The sequence below is a fragment of the Pithys albifrons genome, chromosome 5 (assembly GCF_047495875.1).
Source record: "Pithys albifrons albifrons isolate INPA30051 chromosome 5, PitAlb_v1, whole genome shotgun sequence".
NCBI classification, from domain to species: domain Eukaryota; kingdom Metazoa; phylum Chordata; class Aves; order Passeriformes; family Thamnophilidae; genus Pithys; species Pithys albifrons.
This window is the reverse complement of record NC_092462.1, coordinates 19,393,820-19,410,591: the sequence shown is the minus strand read 5'-3', so window position 1 is coordinate 19,410,591 and position 16,772 is coordinate 19,393,820. Positions and strand designations below refer to the sequence as shown.

Genomic DNA, 16,772 nt, shown 5'->3' with positions numbered 1-16,772 from the left:
ACAGGGCGAGCGGAGGGATGCCGAGGTCTTCCATATGGAAAAGGCACCCGTTTGACTTCACTATTAACCTCGGAGAGTGACCCGCCCCCGTGTCCATCCCGTGGAGACGACAGACCTACTCTGCTGCTCAACTGTGTCTGCAGGGTAAGAGCCCGCACAAACCCAGAGGGGCAGATTGGCTGGAGGAAGTCAAGCCGCGAGTGAAACGCTCGGTTTGGAAATAACATCAACATCTGCGGAATTGAAGCTGTCTGCTTCCATTCTCACATAGTCTCTCCTTTCGTCTGCTAAATCGCTCCCTGCCTTCAAAGATCCTGGAAGCCTCCCCGCCCCCGGAAAGACCACCCAGCCTCTCCCACCTCCCACGCTCTCTCATTAGAGTTATGTATGCAGGACCATCGTGGTAGTGAATGATGAAACGGATCAAAACACATAAGAGCACTTTTGTTGTATTCCTAAGAGCTGCCTGATAAATTAATTCAGTCTACTTAAGAAAATTTTAAGCTGTTGAATACTAAGCACAGATTTTGGGGGGGATCTCTACAAAAATCCCAAGAAGCATAACACGAATCTACAGATGAATACTGGCATTCACTGAAACACAGTGGACAATTCATTACTAGGACAGCAGAAGCATCAAATGTGATGTATTTAAATGGAGCAGCCTGTAGTGCACAAAAAGGCACACGGAGGTCCCCGGGGTGAAGAAAAAGGGAGGTGGAGAAGCTGCACAGGAGCCGTGGAAGCAAAGCAAAGTGAGCCTTGTTCCTATCAATTGAATTCTGCCCCAACCACTTTCCTACACATAATATGCTGGTCTTATCTCCTTTCACAGTACATAGGAAAGTCTTGAGATAGGTAATACCCAGCTAGAGCGGTGATACCAAAGCACGAGCTGCGAAGGGACACTAGAGGTCCTTCTGCACCAACGCATGTACTAAGGCCGCCTCCCTGGGAGGAAAATGTGCTCCAAGCAGAGGCAAGCCCACTGCCTCCTGTCTGGCACGGAAAAGAAGAGATTCGAGGGAGGGAAAGGGAAAGGGAAAGGGAAAGGGAAAGGGAAAGGGAAAGGGAAAGGCGTTGAAATTCTTCCTCCTTTTTGGAACTACATTTTTCCTCCTGTTGAGTGGAATGCCGACAATGACTTCATGTCAGATTTGCTCTGGTAAGCTACTGCAGGTTAATTAAACACTGCCATTCGCAGCCGAAGAATATCTAATCAATAGGAATCTAGGGGCCTCTGAGGGAGATGGCTGGCAACTGGCAGGAGACAGAGGAAAGAGGTGAACAGCAGAAAATCTTTTTTGTAGCTAGAACTGGGTTTGACAGATGTGTATGTCTGTACATTTCACCCCTTCACTTCTCTAGTGAAATACCCATAAAACCCAAATGAAAGCAAAACACAGCACAGCAACAACAATAAAAGGTGTTAAACTCCTGAGTTTGGCATACTGCTTGCTTATGAGGCCTTTCTCCAGGAGAACAGCACAGAGTACTTCCAGAGTGAGAGGAATGGAACAATCCAAGGACATGTATGCAGATACCATTGTCTCAGGAAAAATGAAGGAATGTCTCATGCTGGGCCCCAGGGAGCCAAAGAAGCATGCAGTGGGAGTCCGTTCCCACGCTGTCAGCAGTTGAACAGGCATGAATTGGTCAGTCCCTCCAGATCAGATTTGGGAGCATGGGGAACTTGCAGCCCCTCTCAGCTGGCCTGAGTCACAGCTCCAACTGCTCTCTGCAAGGGAAGGGACAAGAAGGAAGCCAGGACTCAGCTGCCGGCAACCTATACAGGGCAGTGCTGCATACTTCAGTTGCACAGCAAGGAACACCAAGTACCTCCGTCCTTCTCCACACCAGAGTGTTAAAGCAGTACCCACCACACCTTGGCAGAACCAAGGCTGAGTGTTGTCTCAGCCTGGACTGTCCCACATGAGACGCGGCTTCTGCAGGCACAGGCAGGCCTGAGGGCAGGGAATGAGTGCAAGGGTAGAGAGAGCACTCTGTGCTGCCCCACTGGCCCCACCCAAAGGGTTTATCAGCACCGTGGTGCTTTGAGTTTGGCACTTTGAGGGCACTGGTTTGACAGAATCCAGCAACATCATCGAGTGCTGCCTGAGGAATACTCCCAGTTCCTGCTGGTGGCAACAGTCCCCTGCCCTTAGAGACCCTTCAGGAGCCATGCCAGGGCAGGAGCCACAAGCTAAGAGAAAAGAAGGCAGCAGGCAACAGTGTTGTCCCCAGTATGTACTGTAGAAACTGGACACCCCTTTTTCTTCTTCATCTCCACTCCTACAGGAACCTCATGGGCTCATCAGGGCCTGTGCAGCCCCCCTCCTCAGCCAATGGCTGTGAGGTGAGCATGGGTGCATGGCAAGAATCACAGAATCACCAAGGTTGGAAGAGACCTTTAAGATCAAGTCCAACCATCCACCCAGCACTACCACTGTATTTCCTAAATCATTAAACCATTTTATCCAGTGCAAGATACAGATGCCTCTTACACATCTCCAGGGATGGTGACTCTACCACCTCCCTGGGCCTTACCACCCTAATAGTGAACATTTTTTTCTAATATCCAATCTGAATCTCCTCTGTCTCAGCTTAAGGCCATTTCCTCTGGTCCTCTCACTGCAAGTATGGCAGAAGAGACTGGCCTTCACCTCACTACAACCTTCTTTCAGGTAGTTACAGAGAGCAATGACGTCCCCTCTGAGCCTTCTCCAGACTAAACAAACCCAGCTCCATAAGCTGTTCTCTGTAAGACACATTTTCTAGACCTTTCACAAGTCTTGTTGCCTGTCACTGGACACACTCAGTATCTCAATGTCCTTTTTAAAGTCAGGGGCCCGAAATTGAATGCAATACTCGAGATGTTGCCCCACCAGTGCCGAGTACAGGGGGATGATCACTTGCCTGCTGCTGCTGGACACACTATTGCTGATACAGGCCAGGATGCCATCGGCGTCCTTGGCTACCTGGGCACATTGAAGGCTCACATTGAGCCGGCTGTCAACCAACATTGCAAAGACCCTGTTTGCGGAAAGGAGGCAGACGCGGTGCTGAGTGCGGGTCAGCCGGGAAGGACAGCGCACGTCGGGGCCCGCGGAGGGTCCGGCGGCCGCGGGAGGGCAGCGGCGCCCCGCTGGCGAGTCCGGGGCCGGGGCGGCGCCGCCGGGGAGGGGTTTCCCCCTTTGGCGGCGGCTAAAGCGGCTGCCGCGGGCGGGCGTCGTCGTGCCGCCATGCCGCCCTGCGCGATGCTGCTGCTGCTGCCGCTGCTGCTGCTGGCGGCGCTGGCGGTGCCCGCCCCGGCGGCGGCGGCGGGGGGCTGTGGGCCCTGCGAGCCGGCGCGGTGCCCGGCGCTGCCGCCGCGGGGATGCCCGCTGGGCCGGGTGCGGGACGCCTGTGGCTGCTGCTGGCAGTGCGGGCGCGGCGAGGGCGAGGCGTGCGGCGCCGGCGGCGGCGCGGCGGGAGGACGCTGCGCGCCCGGGCTCGAGTGCGTGAAGAGCCGCCAGCGCCGCAAGGCGAAGAGCGGCCCGGGGCTCCCCGCCGCCGGCCCGACCGGCGTGTGCCTCTGCAAGAGCCGCTACCCGGTGTGCGGCAGCGACGGGCTCACCTACAGCAGCGGCTGCCAGCTCCGCGCCGCCAGCCTGCGCGCACAGAGCCGCGGAGAGCCCGCCATCAGCCAGCGCAGCAAGGGAGCCTGCGAGCAAGGTGCGGGGACGGGAAGGGAAGGGGGGATGTCCGCTCTGCTGCCCCGCACGGGGGAAAAGCTGCGCCTCACAAGTGCTCCTGCTGCTGTTTTATCTCACCGGGGTGCTTATTTGTAGGGTGAAGGTGATGTCAGACCCACCTTCAATGGACTGGAGAGTCCCAGTCGGGTGGCGCTGCCTAAACTTGGAGTGACAATTCAGCCCCAGAAGTGCAGAGGAACTTGAGCACTCAATATTGGCATCCAGCGGTGCTGGAACTACACGGTTCCACTTCTCATACTTTGCCTTTCAAATTGCAGTTCGCGCTGCTGTGAGATGGGACAAAAGGGTTGAGTTATCCAGGGGAAGGTTCTGCCCAGGAAGATTGCAAACTGCGAGGAAAGGAGATGATTAAATGGATATGAAAGGCACAGAAATTCATAGCCAACATTCACTGGCTTGCATTGGTTCGAAATGAAAACTAGCAGCGACTTTCCTGTGAGCTGCACGTAGAAGCAGTTTGCACTTGCAGCATTTTCAACCAGGAGCTTGATTCATCCCAAGCTTCTTCTTAGGGATGGTGGTCAAGAAAGAAATTTTTCTGCTGCAAAGCCTCTACTAGAAATCCTGACTTCTGAGAGTGCATTTTGCTGAGACGGAGGGAGGGAGAGAGGGAGGGAGGAAAGGAGGAATGGAACATAGCACGCAAACCATATACTGAATGTCTCAAGGACAGTATTGCAGCGCCAGTGCTGTTTTGGTGGAGGAGTGTTTTCATAAACAGTATGTGCAGGTCACAACCTCCACCTCCTCCTTCTCTTTCTTCCCATAACTGAGGCCAAATATGTTTGCAAAAGAATGTTTCTGAAACTCCCAAGGAAGGCATGAAAGGCTGGGTAAGGATTGGTGCTTTAATGTTGCCCATTAAATGCCCTGTGTGGCTTTTCACAAACTGTGCAAAACATCAGGCTTACATATTAGCCAGGAACATCGTGGTACAGTGTTAACTCTTGGAGGGAAGGAGTTTCAGTTTCAGTGGGGTGAGATGAGAATGGCCTCAAGTCTGTGCCTCGTGCCTCTGTCTACTATTTGGAAGGAGATGGTCAGAGCAGTGCTAAAAATCTGTGCTATTTCTTGGCCCTGCCAGCCCAGACAAGGGAGAGGATGGGTTTGAAAGATGTCTGAGGTCATGCTTCAGGTGTGTACTTGAGAAGAGGGCTGTGTTCTCACTTGTCTTGCCCAAAGTCGTCTGGGAGTTCCTTATAAGACAGGTATTGAAACTTGTAAGATACTGTTTCAACCCTTGGCTGCACTTCGCTTGTGTTCATCTCACACTGCATTCTGGTTTAACTTGATGGGGCTTTTGACCCAGACTGTGGATATAGAGTTTGATAAAGTCAGTGCAAACATGAGTAGTTGGGCAGAGAATGGTAGGAGGCCATTCACCAGCCAGCCTCAAACAGGCTGCTGCCTGTTTAAGAACTTCACTGAAGCTTGTGGTGTTGAGCCACTGGCAAAATGTCCCCTCCTCTGTCACTCTGGAGGGACTCTTCTTGTGGCTCCTGCTGCTGGGAGAACTGACCCAGCATCTCAGGGAAGGGAGCAGGATGGAAGTGGGCTGCTCAGCAGTGGTGATACAACCAGCTGTTCTGAAACTTCTCTTGGTTGCTGTGATTCTTCTTTTGGTGATATGCATTGGTCTGTGAGTTGCAGCAGAAGCAGGGACCCATCCCACACATGTGGTAGACATCTGGAAGTATTTCTGTAGCCCCAAGGGCCTCCCAGCAGTTAAGACTGTTGGGTGGGAAGGGGTGGGGAGTTGTAATCTCTACATGGATTTTGAAACAATGACAGCAGAGAACATCCATCCCATCATCCCCAAGAGGTAGAACCTTTCTCAGTATCTTTCCAGATAGTAGACAGCAGTTTTCTGGGTTTCTAGAAGAACCTGGATGCTCTGGGAATAAAAAAGTGGAAGTTCTGGCTTTTGCCATTTCCCACCACAAATGGATATGATCTCCTTAAGGCACTATCTAGGCTGGAATCCTGCACAGGGAGACCACAAACAGGCAGGATCCTGTTTGCATCAGTCATTTGTGTGAAAGCTTTGGCACAGAAAGAATTCCTTGGGCAACAGGGCACTTGTGCTTCCTGCTTGCGGCAGATGGGCTCTGAGGTGTCTGCATGCGCTGGCTGGACTATAAGAATTTCATCCGTTGTGTCCAAGAGTGAGCAACTTTTCAAAAGAACCTCTGAGAAGACATCCAGAAAATTACATTTTCAGCAGTGTCTAACTGCCTTTGATTGTCTTTTGTTTTTGTTTTTGTTTTTTGTTGTTGTTGGGGTTTTTTTTGTTCCTGGAGACAGAGGGCTTGTTTTGCACATCTAATCGGATGTTTCTTGTGTTTTAAAACAGCAAAAGGAATGAGTCCATTCTCAGCCCTGCATAATTTGCCTTGACCTTGTCCTTGGTTGTTTGTCAGATTTCTCAGATGTGATATCTGTGTTCTTTGTACAAAAATCGTGAAGCCATGCAGAAAAATTTATTTCCACTGCAGCCAAAACATCTTCCTGCTGGAGGGCAAAGGAAGACAGAACTGAGAAGAGTTTGAAAGAATGGAAATAACCCTTGCACTTGGCAGGTGTAGGGATCCAACTAGTCCTTTCTGGAGTGGGCTGCATGTAGCACGACTGTTTAGGAAGTCTGGAAAATGGCACCCTACTTGATTTCCAACTCCTTGAAGCTTCCTGGCTTCAACTGGTGTTGTGCCAGCAGGGTAGGGCAAACCTGGCTGCTATTTTGCTCTGAGGGAGCAAGCAGGGATGCCGTGGTGCTCCCTCCTGGCTGAGCTCCTACTTTGCCCTCACGCTTGCGCTCACAGGTGGCTCTGGGTTTGCCCTGCTGTCTGTCAGGGACCCGCTACCCACATCCTGTCTCAACTCATGTGTCCTAGCAGCCTCTTTGTCGCTAATCCCAGTGCTGAGGATGCAGGAGATGGACGCTGTGAAGTTTTCCATCTGCTTTCCAATATTGCCTTTAATTGGATTGTCCCTCTGCTCTCTGCCTATAAAAATGCAGCTCAGGTTTGCTGCCGGGTATTGAAGGCAGGGCAAGTCCAGATGCAAAGCAGAAGCCTTTTATTAGGGCAGGTGCAGGGGTGCCTTCTTTGATAGACCCTCGGCAGGAGAGGAGGCTACTCTGACAGCTGGGGAGCTGCCCTCTGTCATTGCTGTCAACACAGCTGTGCACAGATGTTCAGAAGAGCCTCTTATGGAGTTGGTGGCTTCAGAAATGTAGGCTGAAATTCATTTTGCACACAGTGCACCCACTGAGGCTGTTTACTGCCAGCTAGGATCTGAGGCAGGAGGACTGTGGTACCCACTGCCTTGCAAAGCCATCTGGCAAGAAGAATTCAGGTTGCATGGCTCAGCTCAAGCCAGGCAGAAGAACAACCACAAAGCACCAACCCCCATCAAAATAGCTATCAGGATTTCTGGCATGATTGTGAAAAATACCAGGCACTGACTTGTTGCCTAACCAGTGCAAGAAGGGACAAATACCCCTGACTCTTTGTTATTGTTAGCTACCAGCAAATACCTGCTTCGAGGATGTGTTGTAACTGCTAGAAATTCTGCTAAAGTTGCCTCATTACACCTTAAAGGCCTAATAATTTTAAGTCCCTGATGCTTGTTGCAGCAGGGTTGGGGTCCTCTGGTGGTTTTGCTGTTGCCAGTCAAGGCTTTGTCTGTGTATTATGCTCACTTCTCTCTTGGTGGAAGCCAAGCGCGCCCGTCCTTGCCCAGTGCAGGGTACTACAAAGCGGCTCTCAGCAGATATCAGAGGACAGTGTTTCACTCTCCAGGGACCTGGTGCTACTGTGTACCTATTTACAAAGGCCTCCTGGAGGTGGAAACTGAGGGCCTTTCTGTGTGAAGGGTAAATTTCCTGGCTTGCCAAGCAGTCTGCTTTACTTCTGTAGGACTGTATGTCTTTTAAAACTCCATGGCTCCATGGAAGTATTTTCCCAGGACTGGGACTATGCAGTGGTTTTCCTTATGGTGATGAGGGCTCAGTACCTTGCAGGATCCATCTCCCAGGCTGAAAAGCCTATGAACAGCTATGAACCAGGAGAAAGTCTTTGGAAGCTGACTGTAACCAGCACTAAACTTGACAAAATCTCACCAGCAAGAAGATACCAGTCACTGGAGCTGTGCTCTCCCCACAGAGAGATATCATTTTGCCTTCCCAAGAGCCCACACAGCATCCCTTCTGGAAGGTTTTTTTTGCTAAGGTGCCATGCACCAGCTCTGGGGCTCAGGAAAATCTGGGTTGAGGTTCTTGGCTGGCCAAGGGGTTTAAAAAATAGACTGATGAATGTAGGATTGTGCCTGCCAGGCTCTTATGGAGACTGACTGCCCCATGGGCAAGTACACCGCCCCATCCGCCAAGTTCCTGGCACTTTATCCCATCAGTGGTTTTGCTTTGCTGATGCTCCAATGTTCCATAAAGCTGCATCTGCACTGCAAGCAACGTTCCCACAGGTCAACTTCAAAACAAGAAACATAAATCACATCTGTTGGATCATTCCATCCAAATTCAGCTGTTGGAGCTTTGCCAGAAATATCTTAGTCTTGAGGATGGTTTGTTTTATTTTTTTAATCCACTGCTAGAGCAGAGCAAAAACAGGGGTTTGGGAAAGAACCTTGTGGGAGATGGCAGACTGCTGTTATCACTGGCATTGGCTCACCTTCTCCTGATACAGCTGCCTTAAATTAAAAGGCTCCCACTCCTTCCAGACACCACAAAGCATAGTTCATATCTCATCACATTTTGCAAGAAACTCTTCCAGATTTGTTAACAAGTGGCTTAGATTGCTCTAGTTCTTTCCTCCTGTTCTTCTTTCCTGGATTTTAAAGGACTTAATATCCACATTTTATAAATGGTTTTGTCTTTGCTGGTGAAAGAGAGATTTAGACAAGTTTTTGCTAAGTCATCTGTGGTTAGAAATGAACTGAATTCCCTGACTTTCCTGGGAAGGTGGCTTGGGTTTCTGCATCGGATGGGAGTGGGGGTCTTGCAGCAGTGGCCTGCTACCTGCTGCCTTCTACCACAAAGGAAAGCATTGCACTTGCAGGTGGATCTTGCCAGCATTTTTGTGATGCATGCAGAGTCTCTGGCAGAGCAAATCTGTGCAGGTGCATGGTAGGGTTACACCTTTTGCTTGTACCACAGGGTCCTTTCAGATGGAGTGTGGTGTGGGGATATTTTTCAGTGTGGTGCTTGCTTTCTGAGCACACAGTGCGTTGGGATTTTGAGAGGAAGTTTATAGGGCTGAGGCTTTATCATAGAATCACAGAATCGTCAGGGTTGGAATAGACCTTTAAGATCATCTAGTCCAACCGTCCACCCAGCACTATCACTGTAATCCCATAACCACTAAACCATTTCACCCAGCACCAGATGCAGACACCTCTTAAACACCTCCAAGGATGGTGACTCTACCACCTCCCTGGGCCACCTATTCGAGTGCCTCACCACCCTAACAGTGAACATTTTTTCTAATATCCATCACTGCAGATGTGCTTTATCTGGACTTTATTCCATTATAATTTAGCTGAAATTTGGTATCAAAACTTGCATGTGACCCTAGTCCAAAATATATCTAAAATCCTTCACAAAATTGACTGCTGGATTTGTACTCAAATGCCAGAAATTGATGACAAGAAAAGCAATTACCCCCTAATTGGCATTTTGAGGAATGAGACTAACTTTGGAGAGTCCTATGGAATCCCAGAGATCTGGAGATTTCTAAGCAATGTAATCGTCCCACACTTTTCCACAGTATAGTCAGAACCATGATCCCATCTCTAAGAGTAATTGAATTGGAAAAAGCAATTGTTAAAATCTCAGCTGTCATTGAAATCATCCAAAGTCAGACCTCAGATGCTGTTGCAGCTTCACAAGAAGAAGTCCATAGTTTGTCTGATGTAGTACTACAAAATTGAATGGCCCTCAATTTCTTACTAGCCTCACAAGGAGGCATGTGTAAGGTCATCAGCAGTAGCTGCTGTTCTTACGTAAACCAAACTGAACCTAGATAGTTATGTTTATCATTAGTGTTTTGCATAATAGCTAGCTGTAAGATTTAATGCTGTAGTTGTTATTTATCTTTTTAGTGTAACACTAAGTATAAGTAGTAAAAGCTGCAAAAAAATTTGAGTTTTGTCCATTTTAAAAGGAGAGACTGATGCCTCAGGGGTTTTTTATTTTTTAATTTATAGATTTTAGAAGTACTTGTAACTGTAGCAAAATGCAGATTTAGTGTGTTAATATTTCTAACAATTTAGGTTCAATGTTTATGTATTCTAATCCCTATCCCATATCAATGTCTAAAATTCCATTAGTTATTTAGGCTTCTTTTCAAGGTAGAAGGCTGAATACTATCTTAAGGCCTGTGCTATGAGACATAAACATAAACAAACAACCTCAAAACCAGAACACTGGAAAACCTCCAACGTGTGCTGAAGAAGATGAAGAAGATGAAAAAGGGGTCCCACTGTCCCCCCCACTCAAATCCTGATGGGGTGTGCCAGGGGTGGAATGGGGCTGGACCAAGACATGTGTGAATAGGGGATTTGGTGTACAATATTATAAAAAGCATGGAGATCAGAGTCTGAGGGGGCGCATCATCATGTATTCCTGAAGGCCCTGAGCCTAGACATTAGAGAATCCACCTTTTAATCTTATCCCACACTAACTTGGCTTGGAGTCCTATTTTTTGCAGTCTCTCAAGGCATCAGCAGCCCTCCATCCATCCATCTTGTCGTAGAAGGAGATGAGGTTGGTCAAGCAGGGCCTTCCTTTTGTAAACCTGTGTTGTCTGGGCTTGATCCCCTGGTTGTCCTGCATGTGCCATATAATGGCACTCATGATGCTCTCTTCCATAACCTAACCATGCCCAGAACAGAGGTTAGGCTGACAGACCTGTAGTTCCCTGGATCATCCTACCGACCCTTCTTGTAGATGGGCATCACATTTGCTAATTTCCAGGCAGCTGGAACGTCTCCATTTAACCATGACTGCTGATAGATGACTGAGAGTGATTTGGCAAGTTCTTTCATAAATTCCCTTCAACACTCTGGAGTGTATCCCACCAGGGCCCATAGACTTGTGAGCGTCTAATTGACTAACCATCTCTTCCTGGATTATGGAGGCTTCACTCTTCTCCCCATTACCAACTTCAACCTCTCGGAGCTGGGTATCATGAGGACAACTAGTCTTGATATTAAAGGCTAAGGCAAAGAGAGCATTAAATAACTCTGCCTTTTCCTCATCCCGTGTCACTACACTACATTCTGCATGCAACAAATGATGGAGACACTCCTTGACCCTCATTTTGCTGCCTATGTATTTATAGAAACTACTTTTGTTGTCTTTAACTATAGCAGTCAAATCAAGTTCAAGTTGGGCATTGCCCCTTCTAATCTTCTCCCTACATGACCTCACAACATCCTTATAGTCCTCCCAAGTAACCTGACCCTCCTTCCAGAGATGGTAGATTCACTTTTTTCCCTAAGTTCCAGCCTAAGTTCTCTGTTTAACCAGGCTGGTCTTCTCCCCTGATGTTTTTCGACATATGAGGACAGCCTGCTCCTGAGTATTTAAAGATTCCTTTTTAAAGCAAATCCAGCCCTCCTGGACTCCATTGCCCTTCAGGACCAATTCCTGAACACTGCTGTTCACTGCTGTTCACTGTTTAAAAACACTGCTGGTGTTTTTTAAATTCATGTGTATCTGGAGTTTTCCACTGTTGTAGCATAGGCCATAAATTCCCCCTTAAAAGGCAGTTAGTTATTTGAAAAGGTTTTGGTTCACTGGAGCTTGAATTTTTGTGGTTACTTTGCTAAAATCTACTATGGAAGTTGTTTAATATCTTACTTGGCAGAGTCCTGGAGAACAACAGTATGCCAGGGACTATGCAAAACCTTCAGTGCACAGGAAGATTCCGTATTTCACCTGTGTCTTCATTCTCAGTCATCATAGCATATCCACATTCAGTAGGAAGGAATGATTACTGATCAGCAAATTCCACCCCATGTTTGTTTTTTCTAATGCTGGAAAGGCATGCTGTGTTTAAAAAAATGTGTTTAATCTTTTGTTGGGCTGAGGTTGATTGAGGTTAAAACTAAATAGGAGATTACCACATAACAAGTCTAATCAGGTCGGATTTTTGCAAGCCCTGCTTGCTTTTCCATGCATAAACGCTGCCATGCCTTGTTCCTGTGTCTCCCACTGCCAGCTTTTCACATTCTTTCCAGGCTTTAGCTCATGGAACTGGATGATCAATCCAAATCATTCTGTGATATAAAAGTCATGCACAAGGTTTCTGAAGGCATCATTCCCAAAGCATGGTAAAACAGCAGGAGTGGGATTTCCGGTGGTACTGGTCTGCTCCATGCTGAGCCCAGTGGTGTGGAAAGCTGGAGTTGCTTCATGGCAGATACTTAGTGGCCCAAGGCCCTTCCTCACACTGACACAGTCTCAAGTCTTCAGGACTCGGGGCAAAGCTGCATTCATGTTTTCAGCCTTTCCAGGGTTACTGGGCTGCTAAAATCTGAGGTGGAGCATTCAAACAGACACAGCATCTGACATCTACTTTGCTTCGGATGCCTTGGATCTTCCTTCTGTAACTCCTTAGTCTCTTCAAAGCCAGGTTAAAGGAAGATGAGAAACGCCTTCAGAAAGTGGTAAAGAAGGAGGCTTGTAAATCTGCCAGAAGGCAGCAGGCAGCTTTGGGAGTGGTGAAGGCCAAAAGCACTTCCTGTCTGCTGCTGCCTTTCACAGAGCACTGATCTGGGAGGGAGCAGCTGAGGCCATGCCAGCTAAAATGAGTAGATGCTGCTTATGGAAGGTTTCCTCTTCTCCATATAAAGTAATTTTGAAGGAAAATACTTTGCCAGCAACTTAGGAGACTGGAGTCTATTTTCAGACTTGCAATAGCTTGTGAGAGTGAACAATGTTTAGTTTTTGCTTTGGTTTGCCATCTCACAGGGAGTGTTCCCAGCCTGTGTTTGAGCCAGGGCTGTGGCACAGCAATGCTCAGGAGGGCTGACTGGGAACTAAGCTGACACCCATATGAGCTTCAGTGTGTGGAACATGGATATGTGTGTTCATGGTTTGGATTTCATGCACACATCCAAGCACCAGGGCATACCCCACAGTGCTTAGTGTCCCGCTCATTTCTGCCTTCAGTGACATACCTGTAGGCCTCTATATTTTAGCAGAAAAGTTACTGCTCTGCTTGTTGTGTGTTTTTTATTTGTGTGTGAACACCAAAGGAAAATCGGTGAGGACCAGGTAACCCTGAGCTGTGATAGACCATCCAGGTACCAGTGAGGGGCAGATGGCTGGGTTGGGAGATCCCAGGTCTCTGCCTGCTGTGGCTGAGAAGAGAAGGGATGCCTTTTGTGGGGAGGGGTGTCAGGATCAGATGCCAAATGATATCCTCATGGAGGAAGTCAGGCTCTGCCACATGCTGCAGCAGTAAATCAACTACGTAACAGCAATGGGAACTCTTCTCCAGCTGCTGCTTTTGACATAACAGGCTGTCAGCTTGCTGCAATCTGGAGAAAAAATAGTCCCTGCCCAAATAGTCAGGCTCTCTCCTGGGGTGAATGAGCTCTGGGGCTCTGTAAAAAGCCCCTTCCTGGGCCAGGGAGAGCTATTTGTTTTACAAAAAATGGGCAGAGCATGGAGGAAATGCCTGAAGTGCCTGTGAATAGCAGCTGGTCTCCATCAAGAGCCTGGGCTGTCCCCTTGGCTAAGGAGCTCCTGTGAAGTCAGAGCAAGTGCTGGCAGGGAGCATCTGCACATCAGCAGTGTCCCAAGTGCAGGCCCTGGTGGGGAGTGGAGGCCACTTGGCCACCTCGATGGTGGTGACCATTTTCATCAGCAAGTGCAGCCCTCAGGTCCTCGGACCAAAGGAAGTGGATGAAGAAACATTCCCCTTCGTGGGCAGTGCTGCAAGTAGAGCATCAAGGCTTCTCAGCTGCAGGCTGTAGGATAAGAGCTGACAGTCTCCTTGCAGGCAGGAAGCAAGACATCAGCTCTGTACAGGGTGGGCTTGTTTCCAGCCCTGCTGAACACATGGTGGCTTTGCTCTCTTCACAAGAATTCACGAAGCAAGGGAGTGACTTGGAGAAGGGAACATTCTCACATTTTCTGAAGTGCTCACAAGGCTCAGCCATCCCTTACCTCTGCTTTTGTCAGGTTGCCGTGTTGTCTGTCCAACTCGGTCTGCTTTGGGGGATTGTGGGAGAGAGCATGAGTGGGACCAGCACAGGCAATAAGCAGGGTGACTGCCATGCATGTGAGCATCAGCTCCCTATAGTGGGAGTCTATCTACTGCTGTGGTATGTTGTGATTTTCCTTTCTATCTGCTGACTCTTTGGCCTTTCTCATTTATTTTTAGTGGTAGAAGAAGCACAGCTCTAGTGTTTTGGCTGTATGGGTTAAAGTCAAATGTCTGGAGAGTCCAAAGTGACTCTTCTCATGACACTTGTTGCATCTCTCAGGATGTGTATTCCCTCCTGGCCTCAGCGCTGTGCTGGATAGAGGTGGAGGCCTGTGGATGCTTCCAATTCATTTTGCAGCCAAATGCAGAACATCATGTTCTGCCTGGTTAGATCAGGATGTACATCCCAAGCTCGAGGTCTGCCTTTTAAAAGTCAGGCTCCTGTTGTGCTGTGGCTGCTGTGCCAAGCCAGCCAGAGCTTTCCTGTGAAGCTGTGCAGGCAATTCTCCTGTCCAGGAAGGTAAACAATTCCTCCTTGTTCAGGAGGTGGGTAGAAATTCTTTCTGTTTTCCTCTGCCAGCAGTTACTGCTGAAAAATCGTGGTGTAACGTGCTCCTGGCAGGGTAAGCAAACACCCATGGGCAAGAGGGAAGCTCAGTGGCAGCCAAGACTGAGACACCTCAGGCAGTGGATTGAGTTGGGCACTGAATGCTGCCAGTTCCCAGCCAGGGAGGACTGAAGCCAGATTCTGGAAGAGCATAACAGTGCCTTAAAATCCACCTGGCTTTTAACATAAGAGTCAGTCTCTCTCCTTTTCTGTTATAGGAGATGATGGTTACTTGGGGGCAGTTGTGTTTTTCCCACCTCGTGGGGAACCCCTGTAACCAGTGACAAAGAGGATGGTGTCATACAGGGGCAGACATAGCCCTGTCGGATGGGAAGAGGCCCCAAGCTCTGCCCAGGAAAGGCACTTGGCATGTAGGGGGTTGTGCATGTCTGGAGCAGAAAGCAGCAGCTGCAGCAGGCTCTGCTGGGTGCACATCAGCTGGAGGTCCTCACAGAGCATGGGGTGAGCTATGCTGCCTGGGGACATTGGGTACCATCAGAGCTTCCAAGTGCACTATTGTCCCTATTGTTTAAGAGACACCGGAAAGACAACAGCTGGGCTGTGCAGGAAACAGCCATACTGGGTAAGGAGAGCAGAGTGCGTGACCTGAGGTGGCCCCGTCCTGGGGATGGTAATGCCCTGGGCTGGCCACTGCCCTGCGCTGCTGCACAGGGGCCAGGCTGCGGCTGGGCGTGGCAGGTCAGCCCCCTGTGCTGTGGTGTTCTCGGGGGGAACAGTCTTCAGCGGGGTGTTGTTGAGGGTGCAGAGCTGGGCACAGGCCGGAGGTGCAGATCTGCTCTGGGCTGACTGGGGCACGGATAACCCCAGCACCTTTCCATACGGGAAAAGATGCTGTGACGCTTGACACACTCCTCTTCTTGCCAGTGCACAGGAATCAATTCATGCAGCAGCACAAGCAGCAACAGGGTAAGCAACATAATGAAACACTACTTAAATCCTTGACTCAGCTCTGTGCAGATGAAGAGCACCTGGGTTGTGCATTCTGCCAGGAAACCAGCCCGTGTGGACCATTAGGCGTGGTTTCCACGGTCGCCCAAGGCTACACATAAAACTTTGCTGCTTCTCCACAGCAGCCTCCTGTCCAAACCAGAACTGGAATACTTTTGTAACAGAGAATGCTGATTGCAGCCACCCCCATGTCTCTTAGCAGCTTCCCACCAGCAGGCAATATACAGCCTTTCCTGCACAGGGAAGTCTCAAAAGAGAAGAACATACACTTCTCTGGGATAGCACCAGCTGCTCAGGAGTGGTGAGCCTTCTCAGCATCTCTTTGGTTAAAACAGAAGGATGGCTGATACCCTCTAGCTGGTAATACTATTGTGGACCTGTCCCCAGATCCTGAGGTGGAAAAAGTCACCAGCTTTCTGCTGGAAGATGTTAGTGCAGTGGGATGCACCTAAAACCTGTTTTCCACTGCCTGTGTCAGGGCTGCAGCAGGGAGTGCACCTTGCAGGACTGAAATCAGTGCATGTTCAGGACCCCATAACGAGCATCAGGACCCAAATCTTCATGGGGCTGAGCATGAGCCATGGCCTGTGAGCCAGCATACTCAGGGGCTTCAGTCAGGCTGGCTCTGGAGTACTTGTTTGCGTAGGAAATGCCTTCTTCTGCTGCAGTGTAATGGGAGCTTCAGTTTCCTGTTACTGTCTGCATCTTCAGAGCAGAAGGGAGAAAGCTGTTTGTTGTGTTCTTAAAGCTCTCAATAACTGGAAATAAACACTATGTGCTCCTTTGGTCTGCACTTCCTATTGTGGAGAATTAATAGCTGCATTTTGTAAAACAGCCTCACTAAAGAGGGATTGAACAAAAAAGTCCATTCTTCCCTTTCTGGGATATGGGTTACATCTCCAGCATTTCTCAGCCTGAGGGGTAAACATCTCCAGCCAGATCTGCAGAACAACTCTGTTCCTATCTGGCTTTGGAAGCAGTTCTCTATTTAACCAGGAATTGGAGCTCTCTGGGGAAAAACCGAGGTCTGCATTCACCTAGTCTCTTCCCAGATCCCCGCCAGGGAGAGCTCTGCCACCCTCCAGCCAGCCTCCTTTGGCTGAGTATTGTACACAGATAAAACATGAACAGTGTAATATTGAATTCTGCTAGACAGCTGCCATGGGATTGAAATCATGCTGGGAAGAAGGATGCTGCCAAGTTAGCCAA

At 49.0% G+C, this 16,772-nt stretch overlaps 1 protein-coding gene across 1 annotated transcript in view; it reads left to right on the top strand.

The window, feature by feature from the left end:
* The first annotated feature begins 3,191 nt into the window (after nucleotides 1-3,191).
* The window catches only part of IGFBP7 (insulin like growth factor binding protein 7), a 17,987-nt gene continuing 4,406 nt past the window's right edge, over nucleotides 3,192-16,772 (top strand). Inside the window, exon 1 of the mRNA XM_071555845.1 lies at nucleotides 3,192-3,714. Within this exon, the coding sequence (XP_071411946.1) occupies nucleotides 3,243-3,714 (472 nt within the window). The 5' untranslated portion in view covers nucleotides 3,192-3,242. The remainder of the gene's footprint in view (nucleotides 3,715-16,772) is intronic.